Source organism: Hypanus sabinus, chromosome 3 (genome assembly GCF_030144855.1).
Source record: "Hypanus sabinus isolate sHypSab1 chromosome 3, sHypSab1.hap1, whole genome shotgun sequence".
Classification (NCBI taxonomy): domain Eukaryota; kingdom Metazoa; phylum Chordata; class Chondrichthyes; order Myliobatiformes; family Dasyatidae; genus Hypanus; species Hypanus sabinus.
In genome coordinates this window covers 7726887-7748852 of record NC_082708.1, presented here as the reverse complement: position 1 = coordinate 7748852, position 21966 = coordinate 7726887, and the positions used below count along the sequence as shown (strand labels likewise).

The window sequence follows — 21966 nt, the reverse complement described above, 5'->3', positions numbered from 1 at the left end:
ATTTTTGCTCATTTCTTTCTCAATTCCTGCTAAAACATTGTTTACATTTACATTTGCATGATCTATTATTATACTGTAATTTGCCCTTTTCTGTGCCTATTGTCATGTTTATTAATTATTGTACTGTCTTGCACTGTTTTGTGCACTTTATGTAGTCTCGTGTAGGTCTGAAGTCTAATGTAGTTTTGTGTTGTTTCATGTATAGTGCAGTACTGTGTTGTTTCACGTAGTCTAGTGTAGTTTTGTGTTGTTTCGTGTAGCACCATGGTCCTGGAGGAACACTGTTTTATTTTTACTGTATACTGTACCAGCAGTTATGATTGAAATGACAATAAAAGCAACTTGACTTGACTCCCAGCTCCACTGCCTTCAACATCTGCCTTTTGTCTTCACGGTTCCGTACCTCTGCCTAGACCATGTCATGCCTATCCTTTGCACTTGCAATCCCCCATTGTTGGAAATGTGCAGAGCCAAGGCCTTGCTGTCTCAGGCATGGGTTGCTGATGATGTCTCTCAATTGCAGGAAGCTCTCTGCCTGGTTTAAGGCCAAGTTGGTGGCCCATTTTCAGCCCGATCTTCTTGTGACTCCTGCTGGATTTATTAGCTTGTCTTCGGAGCCCCTCAGTGTTAACGCAACTCTACACTTCGTCACCCTGAACTCTTTCACTACCGCTAACAACGGGAGCTGTAGCTGTAGCTGGACTGATCTTGTGTAGAACCCCACTGAAGAAAAACTTTGTGGGGGCAGGAGTCCGCAGGTGCGTGTAGACTTTCCTCTCGAAGCTTTCTACAATGGTCATGGGGAACTCGTACACCATGAAAAGCCAGAGTAGCCTTGGTAGAAGACCATGTTGGTACAACCATGACTTAAATTAATCAGCGAGTGCAATTTTGTCAATCTTCAGTCTGCTTTAGAGTGTCAGTGATGTTGGCGTTGTCCGCCATTGCAGCATTAAACCACTTCCAAAGACAATTTACTGGGTTGTCCTCTATGGATGGAATGACTTCTCCCTGTACTTGAAGACTGAACTTGCTAATAGCCTTGCCCTTTTTGATCACCATGCATCTGGACTTCCTGGCCATTCTAGCCCAGGTAGCTATGTTGTCCAAGGTTTCCTATACCCACCTTACTTGAACAGGTTATAGTGATTACTGTAATGTCTTCCATGAACCCCTACATTGCAGGTTGTTGGATGCCGAGCTCCAACACTGGGCTTCAGGTTACACCTGCTGCTGCTGATACAAGGAGGTTCATACCCATGACAAACAAGATGGGGGAGATGGTAACACCAGGTTGCAATCCCTTTTTGGAGGTTTTGCCACCCAGTTATAAAGTGGGCTGAAGTGAAATGTAGCTTGAATCCTCCAAGGTAGCTGGTGATCATGTCTCACCTTACTGGTGGGATATGATATTGGCCCAGGCCAACCTGGATGAGGATGTGTGGATTTGAACTGCAGGTGTTGGCTAGTTTTAACCAGACAACTGTTAAGTCGCTTTTCTTCTGCCTGGCCTCGCAGATCAACTTGCTGATTATTGAGGTGTGTTCAAGGCACCCAGAAAAAGCCAGGATGCCACCTTTCTGGATGGGTGAGTTGATATAGTGGTTCTCCATTAAGTAGGAGGTCAGTCTCTTCGCAAGCACTGAGAAGAATACCTTGCACTCCACACTAGGAAGGGAGATTGTGCTAAACTGGGTGATCATGGAACAATCTTGTTCCTTGGAAACAAAGCATCCTTCCACCATTTTCCAGCTTGGAAGAATACAGCCTTTGGTCCAAATCTTTCTCATTATTTTCCACAACCTCATGAGGAATTATGGGTATTTCTTGTATACCTTGTAGGGTATACCACATGGTCCTGGGGCGGCAGATGACTTTGCTTGCTTGATGATATCCTAGACTTGCTGCCATGTGGGGTCTGCCATGTTCAGCTCAGTTGCTGGGATTCTTGGTTGGGGGACTTTTGGTTTGAATTCTAGTCCCTGATTCCTACAGGGATCACTGTGTGATTCCCGCAGAAATTTTTCAACCTCCTGCTTTGAGCTGGTTCGGGTGCCAGAGTTTTGTGGCTGAGAAGAGTCCTGGTGAATCTGAATGGGTTTTTAACAAACTGTGCTCTGCTTCTCTTCTTTACTTTGACAACTGTTCCACCCTACTGAGCTTGTGCAGCTGTTCCTGCAATTTGCTGGTCAGATCTTTGACACCATCTTTTTCGTCAATTAAATTGTTTTTGAATTGTTTGTTCAGGGTCTTTATTTCACCTCTGGGTGGCAAATCTCCCTTCCCCTCCTGTTTGGTTGCCATGATGGGTTCAAGATCCCCTTTCTTCTCCCTTGGGCCGAATCACTCTTTAGCAAAATTGAACACATTAGATATGAGGGAGTCGATTTTCCTGTAGACAAATCCTGCCAACGTAGCTTCCAAGATGCAATCCAGGTCATCATCAAACTGCTTCCAAGATACATGTCTGATGACCTAGGCCATCTGATCATCTTTCCTTGATGAATGGATTAGGGTGCCATGGGGCACTCACTTGGTCCCTTCCTTGACACTTGGTGGGGGGGGGGGGGGCAGCTTAGCTGCAGAGAGATCTTCAGCTCTGTGGGGTGCTTCCTAACTGGAGTTCTCTATCTTACCAGATGTTGAGTCCATGTGTTGCATTTGAGTTTCCTTCGTTCCACAGCTGGACCTGCTTTAGTATATCTTGAGCCTCTGATTTGCAGATTTGCCTCCCTGGTCATTGTTGTTTGCTTGAACCTTCTCATTATCATATTTCCAGTCCTAGCCATTCAATTATGTCCATCCTATTGATTCTCTCATCCGCACCCCCCCCCCCCCACCCAGGGGACTAGAAACATAGAAAATAGGTGCAGGAGTAGGCCATTCGGCCCTTTGAACCATTCAGTATCATGGCTGATCATCTAACTCAGAACCCTGTACCTGCCTTCTCTCCATACCCCCTGATCCCTTTAGCCACAAGGGCCATATCTAACTTCCTCTTAAATACAGCCAATGAACTGGCCTCAACTGTTTCCTGTGGCAGAGAATTCCACAGATTCACCACTCTCTGCGTGAAGAAGTTTTTCCTCATCACAGTCCTAAAAGGCTTCCCCTTTATCCTTAAACTGTGACCCCTCGTTCTGGACTTCCCCAACATCAGAAACAATCTTCCTGCATCTAGACTGTCCAATCCCTTCAGAATTTTATACGTTTCAATAAGATCCCCCCTCAATCTTCTAAATTCCAGCAAGTATAAGCCTAGTTGATCCAGTCTTTCTTCATATGAAAGTCCTGCCATCCCAGGAATCAATCTGGTGAACCTTCTTTGTACTCCCTCTATGACAAGAATTTCTTTCTTCAGATTAGGGGACCAAAACTGCACACAATACTCCAGCTGTGGTCTCACCAAGGCCTTGTACAACTGCAGTTGTACCTCCCTTCTCCTGTACTTGAATCCTCTTGTTATGAATGCCAACATACCATTTGCCTTTTTCACCGCCTGCTGTACCTGCATGCCGACTTTCAATGACTGATGTACAAGAACACCTAGATCTCGTTGTACTTCCCCTTTTCCTAACTTGACTCCATTTAGATAGTAATCTGCCTTCCTGTTCTTGCCACCAAAGTGGATAACCTCACATTTATCCACATTAAACTGCATCTGCCAAACATTTGCCCACTCACCCAACCTGTCCAAGTCACCCTGCATCCTCATAACATCCTCCTGACATTTCACACTGCCACCCAGCTTTGTGTCATCGGCAAATTTGCTAATTTGCAAATTTGCTTTTAATCCCTTCATCTAAATCATTAATGTATATTGTAAACAGCTGCGGTCCCAGCACCGAACCTTGCGGTACCCCACTGGTCACAGCCTGCCATTCCAAAAGGGACCCGTTAATTGTTACTCTTTGTTTCCTGTCAGCCAGCCAATTTTCAATCCATGTCAGTACTCTGCCCTCAATACCATGTGCCCTAATTTTGACCACTAATCTCCTATGTGGGACTTTATCAAAGGTTTTCTGGAAGTCCAGGTACACTACATCCACTGGCTCTCCCTTGTCTATTTTCATAGATACATCCTCAAAAAACTCCAGAAGACTAGTCAAGCATGATTTTCCCTTCATAAATCCATGTTGACTCGGACTGATCCTTCTACTGCTATCCAAATGTGTCACAATTTCCTCTTTTATAATTGACTCCAGCATCTTTCCCACCACTGACGTCAGGCTAACCGGTCTATAATTCCATGTTTTCTCTCTCCCTTCTTTCTTGAAAAGTGGGACAACATTAGCCACCCTCCAATCAGCAGGAACTGTTTCTGAATCTATAGAACATTGAAAAATGATTACCAATGCGTCCACGATTTCTAGAGCCACCTCTTTAAGTACCCTGGGATGCAGACCATCATGTCCCGGGGACTTATCAGCCTTCAGACTCAACAGTCTATCCAACACTGTTTCTTGCCTAATATAAATTTCCTTCAGTTCATCCTTTACCCTAGTTCCTTTGGCCACTATTATAGCTGGGAGATTGTTTGTGTCTTCCCTAGTGAAGACAGATCCAAAGTACCTGTTCAACTCATCTGCCATTTCCTGGTTCCCCATAATAAATTCACCCATTTCTGTCTTCAATAGCCCAATTTTGGTCTTAACTATTTTTTTGCTATTCAAATACCTAAAGAAGCTTTTACTATCCTCCTTTATATTCTTGGCTAGTTTACCTTTGTACCTCATTTTTTCTTGGCATATTGCCTTTTTTGTTATCTTCTGTTGCTCTTTAAAAGCTTCCCAGTCCTCCGGGGGCAACATACAATTGCCCCCAGTCCTCTGGGGGCAATATATAATGACTATATAATGAGAATATATATATATATAAAAAATGATTCTGGGGGCATTGCATAATTAATACACGCAAAATGCTGGCAGAACTCAGCAGGTTAGGCAGCATATATAGAAAGAAATAAAGAGTCAACATGCCAAGGCCCTTCCTGTTGACTGTTTAATCCCCTCTATAAATGCTGCCTGACTGCTGGGTTCTACCTGCAATTTGTGTGGGTTGCTCAAGATTTCCAGCATCTACAGAATTTCTTGTGTTTATAATTATTGCAAGTACTTCTGCTTACATAAAGATGGAGGCAAAGGAACTGTTCAGGTAACTTAAATTCTTGTTTGGTCATGAACTAAACTGACTCATGAATCAGCATACTTCAGTCATCAGTTGGCTTTATACACAAAATACAGCTTACTGAATAAGTCACTCAGCTTTTGAAAATGCTTCTTCAAATTTCCCTCAATCTTCTGCATTTCTTGTCCCCAGTCAGCACTGGACTATTAGGGTGTTCAATTCAACAAAGAGTCAACATAGAATATAGAACAGTACAGTACAGCACAGAAACAGGCCCTTTAATCCACAATGTTGTGCCAAACCAGTTAAATGAATACTCAAATGGTCAACTTAACAAATCTCTTCTGCTTACACAATCTCTTCCATTTCCCTCGCATTCATGTGCCTATCCAAACATCTCTTAAAAGTCCCTATGTATCCATCTCTACCAACACACCAGGCAATATATGCCAGACATTCACCCCACTCTCTATAATAATTTATTGGTAATCTTGCCTCTCGCATGTCCTTTGAAATTAGCCACTCACCTTAAATGCAAGCCCACAGTATTTCAACCCTGAGAAAAAGATACTGCCTGTCAACTCTATCTGAACAGTTGCACAAATTCTACACAAAACTACCATTACTGAAGCATAATTTTCTTTCATTTTTATGAAAAAATGCATCAATAAGGAGAGGCAGAGTGAACATATGCACTGACAAATGAACACTGTCATAAAAATTAAACATGATCACTTAGAAACAAAAGTTCAGTAGGAATAAGGTATACTTGATATGAGGCAATTTTTTCTGAGGGTCAGAAACATAACCAAGGTATTTTCTAATTTTGTAGCCCTTTCCCACGCATTATCTCTTATCATGCTTTCATAAAGCAGCGAACCAAAAGCACATATTGATTTAGTGATTCATGCCTTCTTTGGGTCTTTCTTCAGCTGATCTACATGGACTCCATTTGAAGGCATATTTGTTTGATTTTCCCCATGACCACTGCTGTCCTAGTTTTGTGAATATTTAAAAGAACTGAAACTACACATGATCTGAGCCAAAAGGCCTCTTCATTTCTTAGAATTTGCTCCCTTGCATCCCTCCAGTCCCAATACTGACTCCCTGCTCTTGAATTGTCTATATTATCATAACTTCTCTCACTTTCCAAAATGTTTTTAAAAATTTACTATCACGAAACCTTTTTGTTACGTCTTGTTATCGCCCTACTTGTCTCTATCACAATTGTCAGTCCACACTCTGGTGAAGCACCATGTGGCATTTGGCTATGATAGTTCAGTATCATAAATGGAACTTGTAATTATGTAAAAATATTGGATTCTAAAGTGATTATATAAGACCATAAGACACAGACGCAGACTAAGGCTATTTGGCCTTCTGAATCTGCTCTGTTATTTCACCGTGGCTGATTTATTACCTCTCTCAATCCCACACCCTTTTAAAGCCTTTACTTATCAAGAACCTATCAAGCTCACCTTTATTTAACGACTTGGCCTCCACAGCTGTCTGCAGTAAATTCCAGGTTCACCTCCCTCTCTATTCTAAAAGGACATCCTTTTATTCTGAGGCAGTGTCCTTTGGTCCTAGGCTCCCCCACTATAAGAAACATCCTCCCCACATCCACTCTATTTAGGCCTTTCAATTATTTGATGGGTTTCAATGAGATCCCCTTTCATTCTTCTAAACTTCAGCCAGTACAGGCCCTGAGCCATCAAACACTCCTCATACATTAACCTTTTCCTTCCAAAAATAATTTTCATGAAATTCCCCTGGACTCTTTCCAATGCCAGCAAACTTCTTCTTAGATAAGGAGCCCAAAAAGGCTCTCAATATTCCAAATGTGATCTAACAATGCTTTATAAAACATCAGCATTACATCCTTGCTTTTGTGCTCTAGTCCTCTCAAAATGGGCAGACGATACAAAAATCTGAACATGCATACCACCAAGCTCAAGGACAGCTTCAACCCATAAGACCATAAGACATAAAAGCAGAATTAGGCCATTCAGCCATTGGGTTTGCCTATATAATGTTTCATATTAATTTCAGGTTAAGTCCAAGATATTTAAATGAGGAAATTGGTCATGTCAAACCTGAAGGATGAGAACTAAAAAGAGAACAGCAGGGAGCACTGAGTAGCTCACACAACATCTGGCTCCAACCTGGTGCCTAACTTTTCAAATGTTTCCAACATTTTCTATTTTTTATTTCAGATTTCCAGCATCTTGAGTATTTTTTGTTGATTTTCAATTAATTAGGAATGTGATGCCTCTCAATTCTTGCAAAGAGAAAAAATATTTGATTTCAATGACAAATTCCTAAAATCAATGTATTAATTTTATTCCCTTCCATTGATGCTGCCTGACTTGCTGAGTCTCTCCAGCATTGTGTGTGTTGCTCAGATTACCAGCATCTGCATAACCTCCTGTGTTTATCAAACTTAAACTACAGTTGCACTACATACTGCCAGAAGTTTTCACTATGAGATGATCAAGGCATGAATTCCCACTGAATGGATTGATTCCCACACAAGTGACATGCACCAATGGCTGAATTGGTCAATAACTCAGTTGTACGGATAGAATTTGTTGGGTGATCAATCAAAATTGATATCCTGAACATCTTGCGCAAATTTCTGTTGAGGTAGCAAGAACCCCAACATTGCTTCTGGTCTCAGATAAACAGAGTCCAGTAATGTATCCTTGTCCCCAATAGAAAGCTGCCTCTTCAGTGTCATGCGAGGTATGATTGAACTGATTCCTATAACAATCTAAAAATCATACAGCAAACTATGAGGTAACATTGTAATGTTATCTTCCACAAGAAGGATGTACAGAAATGTGAAAACAGTGGATGGGAAGGCTTGGGTGATTCAAACAAAAAACCCTATCATGGCTATTATCCTTAACAAACAGGCCATTGAGCCATCCCAAGCACGTTAAGTTGGCACGTTAGGTTGATCTGTACTTTACTACTGAGAGCAAGATGGAATTTACTGATTTCAGAAATGTCACTAAAGCCAAAACTAACTTTCACATGAATGAACACACAAGTCCATTTTTTTTTTAAAAAGTGATGATATGTTGAAGTTGTATAATATTGGTGAGGCCTAATTTGGAGTATTGCATGCAATTCCGGTCACCTACCTAATGGAAAGATATTGCATACTGGTTCAACATCAATGTTGGTCTGGTCTTTTGTTGATTCTATTATGGTTATTATTCTATTATGGATATTATTCTATTATGGATTATTGATTATCCCTGCAAGAAAATGCATCTGTTGTATGTGGTGACATATATGTACTTGTGCTTTGAGTAAGAATGAAAGAATACAGAGAAATTTTGCAAGGATGTTACCAAGACTTGAGGACCTCTAGTTATTTATTTATTCAGAGACACAGTGTGAAATCCACCTTTCCGGCCCTTTGATCCATGCCGTCCCAGCAATCCCCGATGACCCCGATTTAACTCTAACCTAATCACGGAACAATTTACAATGACCAATTAATTACCTAGTATATCTTGGACTGTGAGAGGAAACAATAGAGTAAGGCTAAATATGTTAGGACTTTATTCCTTAGAGCATAGGAGAATAAGAGGAGATTTGATAGAGGTATACAAAATTTCACAGAGTATAGATAGGGTAAATGCAGACAGGTTTTTTCCACTGAGGTTGGGTGAAACTAGAACTGGAGGCTATGGGTTAAGGGTGAAAGCTAAAATGCTTAAGGGGAACATGAGAGACAACCTTCTCACTCAGAGGATAGTGAGTGTGGAATGATCTGCCAGCAGAAGTGGTGGATACGGGTTCAATTTCATATATTTAAGAGAAATTTGGATGGGTACATGGATAGAAGGGACGTGGAGGGTTATGATCCAGGTGCAGGTCCATGGTATCAGGCAGATTAATAGTTTGGCACAGACTAGATGGACCGAAGGGCATGTTTCTGTGCTGTAGTGTTCTACATCGACAAATCTTAAACCTATTTGGGAAATCTGAAATCTGTATCCAGAACCATGAAAAAAATAACACCACAGTTCTAGCAGTTTCCCTTCACACAACCACCATGTGTTACAGTGACATGATCACACCTCTTTTGCATAATTAAATATGACTAGCTGAAAAGTGACTTGGCTGGAACTTTAGAATTAATGAACCTGGCAGTCCACATTAGAGCTTCTAAAACAAGAAACAGGAATGGAATGTTACAATCAAAGCACTTCCATTATATGCTCACTATGCAAATATGTTAAATACTCCATACCTGCATACCCAGAGATCAAAGTGCATTAAACATTTTACTACATCCCCATTAAAGCAATGATACTCTGCCATATCTACAAACAATAGCTTCATATTCTGAGTTTTCACATCCTTCATTATTCAACTTTCCTCAAGTATCTATACTTACTGATAGATTTTCAATCTAAGGTGAGACAACACACTTCCTTAAGAACCATACACACAAAATGCTCAACGGCTCAGGAAGGAGGGAAATGAACAGTCAAAATTTTTATTTACTTTTACTTTTATTTTAGTGATACAGTGCAGAGGTCCTTCCAGCACTTCAAGCCATGCCGCCTCAGCAACCTCACAGTCCCGAACAACCCTAACCTAATCATGGGACAAGTTACAATGACCAGGTACATCTTTGAACTGTGGAAGAAAACTGAAGCACATGGGGAAAAGCCGCACATTCCATGGAGAGGACAAACAAAGAGATTCCTTAACAGACCGGCACTGAAATTTAACTCTGGAACGCCCCAAAGAAAAAGCATTTCAGGATGTACATTGTATACATTTAAAGTCAAGTCACTTTTATTGTCATTTCAACCATTACTGCTGGTACAGTACATAGTAAAAATGTTTTTTCAGGACCATGGAAATTAAATGTACCTTTAAAACCTTTGAGCTGTAATAGCATTGCGCTAACCACTACACTACCATGGCACCATTGGCTGTTTATTTCCCCCACAGATATGGTCTAACCCACTGGGTTATTTCAGCATTTTGTGTACATTGCTCCCAATTTCCAAAACCTATAGTCTCTCGTGTCTCTTTAGGAACTGCAAAGTGCAGAAATATTTCTTGCAATCACTTTTAAATAATTTCCATGAATGTTAGATTTGAGATATCTACATTCTGGACTTCCTTATTAGTAAGGGTGTTGTTCAACATTAGCCTACCAATTCACTTCATTGTTTTTAATTGAACAGGCATACCCTTGATTATGTAAGAGTCCCTGAGAACCGTACACAAGCCTATTACTCCACAAATTGGAAACAGCCATTTTCTCTAGCTACCATGTGGTATTGATGTCCGTACACTCTACTCTCTTTCATTTCATTAAATAATCACACTAAAACTACCCAGAATTAAACTGTCCTGATGAAGGGTCTCAGCCTGAAATGTCGACTGTTTATTCATTTCCACAGATGCTGCCTGACCTGCTGAGTTCCTCAAGCATTTTGTGCGTGTTGCTCTGGATTTCCAATGCCTGCAGAATCTCTGTCCAGAATTAAACTTAATGACATACAGTATTCAGCAATTACATTAATACCATGAAAGATTTTATGATTATTCATTTGAAAAATGCTTTACAATGTAGGGAAGAATTTTCATAAACTAGGATTTTTGTAAGTCAAATTATGTGCAACTCACCTTCAAAAGGCAACGCCTCAAAAAGGTAACGCCTCAAAAAGGTGGCATCCATCATTAAGGACCTCCATTATCCAACACATGACCTCTTCTCATTGCTACCATCAGGGAGGAGGTACAGGAGCCTGAAGGCACACTCTCAACACTTCAGGAACAGCTTCTTCCACACCACCATTAGATTTCTGACTGGATAATGAACCCATGAATGCTACTTCAGTATTTTTTTTTATTTTGCTCTCTTTTTGTACTACTAAATAAATAATTTTTTTTTAACTAGAGACCATTCACCCTGAATCCGGTGTTGATCCCACTACATCACCAGCTGTCTAATTTCTTATTGTAACTTAGTTATTATGCATTGCAATGTACTGCTGCTGTAAAACAAGTTTCACGACCTTTGCCAGTGATATTAAACCTGATTATGGATTTGAGCCCCATTATCTTAGATGTAAAATAGAAAACCATCCAAAATATAATGTAACCCATCATTCTTCAGCATTTTTGATGCTTTCCCTAATAATTTCAGTTCTTCCTATGTCTAACTGAGCACTCTTCATATTTATGTTGCCTAGTACGAAACTTATATAATGGGTTATTATCACGCAAACAATACTTCAAAACTACACAATTATAGCCAATATCCAAAAAGACAGAAAATAATACACAATTCAGTCTGGAAATGTTAAAAGGAAAAGCAACTGCGATGGATCTTATGGTCTATACCCGAAGTAATTTGCCCTTACTGGTATTAGCTACCAATTTTCCAATTACATTTCACCTTTTCTCAGATCAAGGTGAGGTCTGTTAATTTCCCCCACTAAAAAAAATTTCCTTGCTTTTGTTCTAAACCTGTCAGAAAACCCTCCAATCCATGGTATTTGCATCTAAGATAGCTTTTAACACCAAGTAACTGGAATCTTAAATTGTATGTGTTGCTCCAGATTTCCAGCATCTACAGAACCTTTTGTGTTCACCTTAAATTGTTTTGCCCATTTGCTTTTCAACAGATATATTTTATTATTATTATTTAGAGATACAGCATGAAACAGGCACTGCCAGCCCAATGAGCCGCACCACCCAGAAACCAACAGCCTAATGACAGGACAATCTACAATGACCAATTAACCGGTACATCTTTGGATGGTGGGAAGAAACTGGAGCATCTGAAGGAAACCCATGTGCACAGAGAAATGATGTACAAACATTCTTACAGAGAATGCCGAAATTGAACTCCAAACTCCAATGCCCTGAGCTGTAATAGCATCACACTAACTGCTACTACGGTGCCCACATTTATTACTTAAATAAATTATTCCCTCACTTTTACATTATTTTGTTCCCCCACTTTTAATACATTTCCATCTGCGGTTCCTCAGACTTAGTTAAACACTACAAGTACCAAGTACTCTTTCAAGAGCTTTGTTATTTTTTATGAGCCTAACCACCATGTAACACAATCCAATTCTCAGGTGCATGTTCCAGAATACTAGCTGATTTTGTTTTCCATTATTAACCTTGCCAAACTCAGCTAACGCAATCCAGCTAGGAATGCAACAATTTTTCCACCAGCTTTCCTGAGTACTGCACGATGGAAATCATACCAGAACCAGGAAGCCTAGTCTAAAAGATCAGCCATTTTGTACCAAGATGACATTTCTTCCTCATACAGTTGTAAATCTTTGTTATTCTCCAACACAACAGTCTGTGGATGCTTAGTGACTGTGAAAGACAGATTTTCAGACACTTTTGAATCAAAAGATAGGATCTATATAGACTATTCCCACTTCTATCTTTATCTTAGATGCAGAAAAAGAAACCCATCTAAAAGAAACTAGAGATTCTACAAATGCTGGAAATCTAAAGTAACACAAAAAATACTGGAGGAACTCAGCAGGCCAGGCAGCATCTATGGAGAGGAATTAACCGTTGACATTTTGGGCCAAGACTCATCAGTCCTAATAATAAATGTTGACTGTTTATTCCTCTCCATAGATGCTGCCTGACCTGCTAAGTGTGTTACCCATGAAAAACATTATGTAAACCATCATTCAATAGCATTTTTATGCTTTCGGAATCAGAATCAGGTTTAATATCACCAGCATATGTTGTGAAATTTGTTAACTTAACAGCAACAGTACAATACATGATAATATAGAAAAAATAAGTAAATCAATTACAGTATGTGTATTAATTAGTTGAATGAAAAGTAGTGCAGAAATGATAAAGTAGTGAGGTAATGTTCATGGGTTCAATGTTCATATAAAAATTGGATGGCAGAAGAGAAGAAACTGTTCCTGAATAGCTGAGTGTGTACCTTCAGACTTCTGTACAATGAAAAGAGGGCACATCATGGGTGATAGGGGTCCTTAATGGATACCCTTATAATCTCAACTCTATGAACACCTCAGAGCTAATATGAAATTTATATAATGGGTTATTATAACACAAAACAATACTAAATTACATGATTACAGCTGATCTTAAATGAAGATAGAAAATAATGCAAAATTCAGTCTTCAAATGTAAAGATTCTATATGAGGAATGTTCATTTTGTAATAATCACACACCAGTCACACACACTACTCAACAGAATTTCCTACAGTATTCTGATTCAAGTGGAACTGTTAACAAGCAACAGTCATTATCACCTCAAAGTGACTCAACTTCATCAAGCATCATCAACAGGTTTCTATTAACAATTTAGTAAAGGTGATGTCACAACAGATTGAACTAGAGGATCGTGTTTATAGAAATAGCATAAAATCGAGCACTGATTAAACAGCTTGTTTTCACCAGGAAGAATGACATTTTGTAGAGCTATGATTTGATTATGAAATGTTTGCCTGGGCGAGGAGGCGGGGTTTAAAGAGGTCATGTGGAAAAGGCAAAGGATACACAAAACCATACTGTAAGCATCAACACGAGTTATGCATATTTTAAAGATACTGTAAACAAAATTAAATGAATGGAAAAGAACAACATCCAGAAGACAGGGCGGGAAATGTGAGGGACGCAAAACAAGAAGACAGCGCAAGATGGCGATCAGAGAGAGAACAAAATAAATAAAATGTTTTTTTTATTTTTTTTGCATTACTTTTAACAGGAAGTCTCATGAGGTGCATGCGCATGCGTGATGTTAAAAGGCGCCTGAAAATGGCAATTGGTTTTCGATTCATTTGTAATCCGTTTATAAAATAAGTATTTTTGATGAGTCTGAGTGAGGGGGTAGATCGGGGAGGAGTTTTTATTCTGACGGCCGTGCAAACAATGCACGATTACCACACATAATAGGCATGAGGAGGGGGGGGATGCTGGTGAGCCGTCTATTTACCTCACAATGACCATCTTGTGGCGTCTTTCCTGAGGAGATTTATTTTACCCTTACCCGATTTTTTATTTTCCAGCGCTTCTTCCAGCTCGGGGAAGGTGAATTCGGGCAGTTCCAGCGAGGCGCCATAGCGCTCGAGGAAAGAGCAGACAACGGCGAAATTGGGCTTGGAGGCCACCGCCGCCATCTTAATGTCGGAGGACTCGCCGACCTCCTCCGCTATCCCGGCGTGCAGCGCTGCCGAGCCCCGCTCGCGGGAGGTTGGGGGAGGGGCAAGCAGGAGGACTCCTCCAGCAGCCCGACCTGCATCGCGCCGCCCTGCCAGACCTTTGAGGAGTGCAATCAATCCGGGCTGCCGTTTCCGTGGCAACCGTTCCTTAGCTCTCTCCTCCTTCCAAGTTAGCGAAGAAAACCCTCCCCCTCCTCCAGAAAAGCCGTTTAAAACTGCATCCCAGAGCAGAAAGGAATTGATTGTGTTTTGCTTTAGTGACTGAGTCATCCAAATAGGTGAGTGTGTTTCACAAATAAAGGCATTAAGCTCTGACTGATGAGGCCTTAAAAAATTCAATCTAGCGTCAGAGACACCAGAGCTAGTTAATATCACTGACATATGTCGTGAAATATGTTACTTTGCAGTTACATAATAAAAACTCTGAATTACAATAATAAATATATAGTAGATCAAAGATGCAGTAAAAAAATAGTGTACATTGACCATTCAGAAATCTGATTGCAGAGGGGGAGAAGCTGTTCCTGAATCGTAGAGAGTGTATCTTCAGGCTCCTGTATCTCCTGCTTGATGGTAACAATGAGAAGAAGACATGCTCTGGGTGATGAGGGTACTTAATGGTGGATGCCACCTTTTTGAAACATTGGCTTTTGAAGATGTCCTGAATGCTGGGGAGGCTAGTGCCCATGATGGAGGAGACTGAGTTCACAACTTTCTGCAGCATTTTTCTCATCTATGAGTTGGTTTATTATATAGAATATAGAAATTTACAGGCTTTGGCCCACAATGTTGTGCTGACCATGTAACCTACTCCAGAGGCTGCTTAGAATTTTTCTAGCGCATAACCCTCTATTTTTCTAAGCTCCATTTACCTATCTAATTGTCACTTGTTCTGAGGTTCTGCAAAAACCTTTGTTTTCCATGTCATCAATACAGATCAAATTATGTTGAGGTAATAAAAGAAAAAAAACCAATAATGAATGGAGAGCAAAATGTAATTCTTATCTTAAAGATTAAAGTTTAGTTTTATTTGGCACATATAAACAGTGAAAAGCATCATTGGAAACCCGCACGGTCAAGAGGAGAATGTACAAACTCCTTACAGGCAACAGCAGGAATCGAACCTGGCTCAATGAGGAAGACTGTTGAAACATTTCAATCAGTATCTGTAGGTATGTGACTGTTGTGGCCAAAGGATAGCATGGATAGATTTGAACCCGGGTTGCCTGTAAGTAAAGTGCTGTGCGGAACATTACGTTACTGTGCCTCCACATGGAGAACGCCTGTGCGTGACTTTGTTTAATGTGGGGAGGCTGATGCACTGGTCCTTGACAGATCAGGGTCAGGGTCCTGTGACATGGAGTGCAAGACGACTGGGGACCCTTCACTGCTGCAGCCTACCTCCGCCTTCACTGACGTTGTGATGTGTCACATCTTCTGCCATCTCCACTGTTGGATTGCTGTTTGTCTGGAATCTCCCCTTTGACCTTATGGGTGACCCTACCTTTGAACTAAGCTCCAGACAACATCACTCTTGAGATCGCAGGAATTCCCAAGCCTCTCCGCCATAACCAAGATGACAATCTTTGGAGAAGTGGTAATTTTACACCCTTTTTTTAAATCTACACAGTCATTTTTCCTTCAAGTTTATTATTGCCACGTGTGCCATTGTACAGTGAGAAGTTTGTCTTGCATACTGTCCATACAGATTATTTCACTACAATGCTGCATTGAGGCATTACAAGGCAAACCAATAACAGAATGCAGAATAAAGTGATGAAAAGTCCTGATGAACGGTCTCGGCCTGAAACATAGAATGTTTATTCTCCCAATGTAGATGCTGCCTGACCTGCTGAGTTCATCCAGCATTTTGTTTGTGTTGCTCAAGATATGCAGTGATCTGCAGAATAAAGTGTTACATTGGCAGGGAAAGTATGGTGCAGGCAAACCGTAAGGTGGAAGGCTATAACAAAGTGGATTGTGAAGTCTAGAGTCCTTATCACTCAATAGCCTAATAAACATTGCCTTTCAAACTCCAGCACTACATCCCCGTCGTGAGAGCTGGAAATAGGTATGGCTGGCCACAGGCCTGTGGTGAAGCTGTACAGACTAATCCGCTGTACAGTGGATGCAGAAGTTTTGATTAACAACTTCATGGGACAACGGAGACAGGAGGTCATCACTGACCTATGTTCCACTGGGAGCGAAGGTCCTAACAACAACAACATAAACGTGGATAATGCCTTTGAGCCTAATGGGACATGCTTTCAGGCTTTTGTATCTTCTGCTTGATGGGAGGGGGGAGAAGAGATTATGTCAGGGTGGGTGTGGTCTTTGATTATGCTGGCTGCTTTATCAAAGCAGTGTAAGAGTAGATAGTGGGTGAACAAGAGAGTTGTATCTGATGTGCTGAGCACTCCGCACTTTCTGGCAGTGGATGAGGGGCATGGCAAGTCATGATACAGTTCATCTGGATTCTCCAGTTCTGGTGACATCCTCATAAAATTTTCCATCCTTTCTGATGGTAAGACATTCTTTTTCAATGTTGACAGATGTTTCCTGGACAGTATTTCAGTACCAGCTAGTTACCCTATCAGAATCAGTTTTAATATCATTGGCATATGTCGTGAAGTTTGTTGTTTTGCAGCTGTAGTGTTTTGCAATACATAATAAAAATTATCAATTACAAAACTAACTTTTTAAAATGAAATAAGTAGTGCGAAACGAGAGCTAAGTAAAGAAATATATATCCACTGAAGTAGTGTATATGTACATTGTCCATTGAGAGTTCTGAAGAAGCTCTTCCTGGAATGTTGAGAGTTTATCTTCAGGCTCCTGTACCTCCTCCTTGATGGTAGTAATGAGAATAGGGCATGTCCTGGGCGACATGGGTAATTAATGATTGATAATGCCTTTTTGTAAGGCAATTTTATGTTGTTTACAGCTTCACTCTGGCAACCTCTGCACTGACACTGGTGCCAAGCTGTATCGGCGCTTGCCCTTCTTTTGGACTACATCAATAACATTGTGAGGGGGAGCCCACTACATAAGTAACAGCCAGTTCATCAAATCTTCCCGCCCAATCTTGTGCCCTAGAGAGGACACAGTCCACCAGAGGCACAAACCCATGATCCCCTGGGATTGACGGCTGCCTACTATCTCCTCCTAACTTCTTACTTCATTCCCCCCTCCCTCATCTGGTCTCAACTATCACCTTCCAGCTGTACCTTACCTTGTTTATTCTGGCTTCTCTCCCCTTCCTTTCCAGTCCTGATGAAGGGTTTCGGCCTGAAATGTCGATAGTTTATACCTCCCCATAGATGCTGCCTGATCTGCTGAGCTCTTCCAGCATTGTGTTTTTCATCTCGGTAACCTCCAACCTGATTGCATGAACGTCAATTTCTCCAACTTCAGGATTTTTTCCCCTCCCCTTCCTTCTTCTTCATTTCCCCACTCTGGCTTTTTACCTATTCTCTCCTGCCTATCACATTCCCTAAATGCTTCTTCTCCTACACTTTCTCCTATGATTGACCCTCCTTTCCTATCAGATTCCTTCTTTTCCAGCACTTTGCCTTGTTTACTTATCACCTTCCAGCTTCTTACTTCATCCCCCACGCCCACCCACCTGGCTTCACCTAACACCTTCTAGCTTGTCCTGCTTCCCATCCCCCAACCTTATTCTGGCTTCTACCCCCTTCCTTTCCCGTTCTGATGATGGGTCTCCATCTGAAAGATCAACTGTTTATTCATTTGCATAGGTGCTGTCTGACCAGCTGAGTTATCATTATCATTATACTTTATTGTCACCAAACAATTGATACTAGAGCGTACAATCATCACAGTGATATTTGTTACTGCGCTTCGCGCTCCCTGAAGTACAAATAGAAGTAAATATAATAAAAATTTAAATTATAAATCATAATTAGAAAATAGAAAAGGGAAAGTAAGGTAGTGCAAGTCAGGTCCAGATATTTGGAAGGTATGGCCCAGATCCGGGTCAGGATCTGTTCAGCAGTCTTATCACAGTTGGAAAGAAGCTGTTCCCAAATCAGGCCGTACGTATCTTCATGCTCCTGAACCTTCTCTCAGAGGGAAGTGGGACAAAAAGTGTGTTGGCTGGGTGGGTCTTGTCCTTTATTATCCTGGCAGCACTGCTCCAACAGTGTGTGATGTAAAGTAAGTCCAAGGATGAAAGATTGATTTGTGTGATGTGCTGGGCTATGTTCACAATCTTCTGCAGCTTCTGGTCTTTAACAGGACAACTTCCATACCAGGTTGTGATGCACCCTAGAAGAATGCTTTCTACGGTGCATCTATAACAATTAGTGAGGGTTTTAGGGGACAGGCCAAATTTCTTCAGCTTTCTCAGGAAGTAAAGGTGCTGGTGGGCCTTCTTGGCAGTGGACTCTGCTTGGTTAGACCAAGTTACCTGGTTACTCCAGCACTTTGTATGTGTTACTCTGGATTTTCAGCGTCTTCAGAATCCCTTGTGTTTACCTTTTAAGTGTCTTTAGAATCCCTTGTGTTTATCTTTACATTTCACACATGATAAGTAGTTTATAAATCCAGGCTCATAACTTTTGAACATTGCACTGCATTTCTACTTATAGCCATCCAGCAGACATTGGCTGAAACCCATCCACAAGTGATTGTGGAACCTATCCACAAGCTCCTAAAATAGAAAGAATATTCCAGCATGACATTAAGAAGTGAAGACTCTGTGTATCAAGTGATAAAGGTTTAAGCACAACTAACTCCTTGTGTAGAATTTGAAGAAAGCAGACAGCCTGGGTTCTGAACAGGTAAATCACCACTGATTTAACGGTGTCTTTAACTATGAGTAAATCTTGTTTGTAATTTTGCTACAACTTTTGTTTCACACAGTTTATTTGTCATTCTTCTGAAATGTAAATGTTACTATTGAAGCTTATTTGTCTCAAGGCATTGTATTTCTGTAAATTCTTAACTGAGGCTGTGCACTTCTAGCAGCCTGCCATGGGTCATCACATCCTAAAACTCATTGGAGCCAGCAGAGTACTTTTAAAGTATAATATAGTAACCAATTTGCACACAATATTCAAGGATCAGTTTTATTTGGCATATGCATTTACATGTGTTAGGACCCTGATGGGTGTTATCTACAGACCTCCAAACAAAAGGCAGGATGCGGGATGCAAATTACAACGGGAGATAGAAAAGGCAAGTAAAAAGGGAAATGCTACGATACTGATGGGGATTTCAATATCTGAATCAGAATCAGGTTTAATATCACCGGCATGTGTCATGAAATTTGTTAACTTAGCAGCAGCAATTCAATGCAATACATAATATAGAAGAAAAATAATTATTATAATAAATAAATTACATTATATGTATATTGAATAGATTAAAAATCATGGAAAAAAACAGAAATAATATATATTAAAAAGTGAGGTAGTATTTAAGGGTTCAATGTCGGTTTAGGAATCAGGTAGCAGAGGGGAAGAAACTGTTCCTGAATCGCCGAGTGTGTGCCTTCAGGCTTCTGTACCTCCTACCTGATGGTACCAGTGAGAAAAGGGCATGCCCTGGGTGCTGGACTTATCCGTCCCTGAGGCAGGAGTTCAGTCTAGTCATGAACAATCTCTCAAAGCATTTCATCACTGTCGATGTGTGTGCTACTGGGCAATAGTCATTAAGGCAGCTCACAATATATAGTATGATAGAATCCATCCTGCAGTTTGAGAGGGAGAAGATAAAGTCAGATGTATAAGTATTTTAGTGGAATGAAGGGAATTACAGAAACATGAGAGAGAAGCTGCCCAAAGTTGATTGGAAGGGATGGCAGAACAGCAATAGTTGGAATTTCTGGGAACAATTCAGAGAATGAAGAAGTATTTTAAAAGGAGGGCAAGGCAACTATGGCTGCCAAGGGAATTTGAAGACAGCTTAAAAGGAAAAGAGAGGGCAATATAGCAAAAATTAGTGGGAAGTTAGAGGATTGGGAATCTTTTAGAAACCAACAGTTTCTAAAAAGCCATAAGGAGAGAAAAGATGAAATACAAAGGTAAGCTAACCATTAATATAAAAGAGGATACCAAAAGCTTTTTCAATTATATAAAGACTAAAAGAGGCAAGAGTGGATATTGCGCCACTGGAAAATTATGCTAGAGGTGTAGTAACGGGGATCAAAGGTATGGCAGATGAACTTAATACTGTGCCTTGTAAAAGTATTTAGTCCCCACTCTTTGTTCACATAATTGACCGATTTAACTGAGAATTTTTATGTGTGAATCACATTCTATTTTTTCACAGTGGAGCCCAAAGTACGGGGAAATTGTAAAGCATGAAAAACTAAAAATTAAAAAAAAACTGAAATGTCAGCATTTCAAAACGATTCATACCTCTTTGCTCAGTACTTAGTTGAACCACCTCTCACAATTATTACAGTCTTTTTGTCTAAGTCTATTTGCTTTGCACAACATGATGGAGCAAGATTTGCCCATTAAGATTGCTCAAGCTGTGCCAGGTTAGTTGAGGAGAAGTGGTGGACAGCAGTCTCAATGTCTTGCCAGAGATGTTCAATCATGTTAAGGTCCGAACTCTGAGCTGGTCAAAGACATCAATTTTCTTAATTTGAAGCCACTCTATGGTTGTTCTAGCAGTGTACTTTGGTCATTGTCCTGCAGAAAGACAAAATTTTTCCCCTGTTTATGCTTTCTAACAGAGGCTAGCAGGTTTTTATCCATGATCTCATTCATCTTCCCATCAATCCTGACCCGATTTCCAGTCCTTGCTGCTGAAAAGCATTCCCATCGTATGATACTACCTCCACCGTACTTTACAGTGGGGATCGTATTGAGAGTCGAAAAACACATACCCTTAAGCAAACTTTTAAGCCAGCATGGCATTCTCTCTTCCACTGTCTTAAACAGGAATTGCACCAGCGACCAGAGTCCCTACAAAATTCATCATTTGAGTAGCAATAGGTTTTTCAATCACCTTAAAACGATGTTACTAACTGTATAGTCCATACTATATAGAGGAATGAATCCAATAGGAGAAGAGGGTGGACTGTGGTGGAAAGGGAAAGAGGAGGGGCACCAGGAGGGGATGATAGGCAGGTGAGGAGAAGAGGTAAAAGGACAGTGGGGAAATGAAGAAGAGGGAAGCGGGAGGGAAAAGAAATGACCAGAATTGGAGAAATCAGTCTCCATGCCTTCAGTTTGAAGGCTACCCAGGTGGAATATGATGTGTTGCTCCTTCACCCTGAGAGCAGCCTCATTGTGGCAGAAGAGGAAGCCATGGACCAACATGTTGGAACAAGGCATATGGGTTGAAAACTGATGCCACAATGTATTGTGACGTAGGCACATGCTTTTACAACTGGAAGGATGTGCTGTGTCTGTTTAGCGGCCACCTAGAGTCAACTATATACTATAAAGCAGGGTAATTGACCACAAGAATGTAAGAATGTCAATTGGTGAGCTTAGGGTACCATAGTCCAGCTTGGTGAGTTTAGGGTACCATAGTCCAGCTGTCAGTACCCAGAAGACTGAAAGTTGAAGCAAGTTGCCAGAGGCTGGAGGGTCATAGGCAGAGACACCCCAGGTTGGAGAATCAAGTACCAGAGGGCAT

The 21966-nt window shown here is 40.7% G+C and overlaps 2 protein-coding genes across 9 annotated transcripts in view; one reads left to right on the top strand and one right to left on the bottom strand.

Moving 5' to 3' along the window:
• rsf1a (remodeling and spacing factor 1a) overlaps positions 1 to 14623 on the bottom strand; it is a 134455-nt gene extending 119832 nt beyond the window's left edge. For all 6 annotated transcript variants that reach the window (XM_059963660.1, XM_059963659.1, XM_059963658.1 and 3 more), the window contains exon 1: positions 14178 to 14623. In XM_059963660.1, coding sequence (XP_059819643.1) covers positions 14178 to 14619 — 442 coding nt within the window. In that variant the 5' untranslated portion in view covers positions 14620 to 14623. The remainder of the gene's footprint in view (positions 1 to 14177) is intronic.
• aamdc (adipogenesis associated, Mth938 domain containing) overlaps positions 14490 to 21966 on the top strand; it is a 29091-nt gene continuing 21614 nt past the window's right edge. For 2 of the 3 annotated variants that reach the window (XM_059963662.1, XM_059963665.1), the window contains exons 1-2: positions 14491 to 14627; positions 18960 to 19151. The gene's annotated coding sequence lies outside the window, so the exon portion shown is untranslated. Of the gene's footprint in view, positions 14628 to 18959; positions 19152 to 21966 lie in introns of all 3 variants that reach the window. The other variant, XM_059963663.1, reaches the window with a different exon arrangement.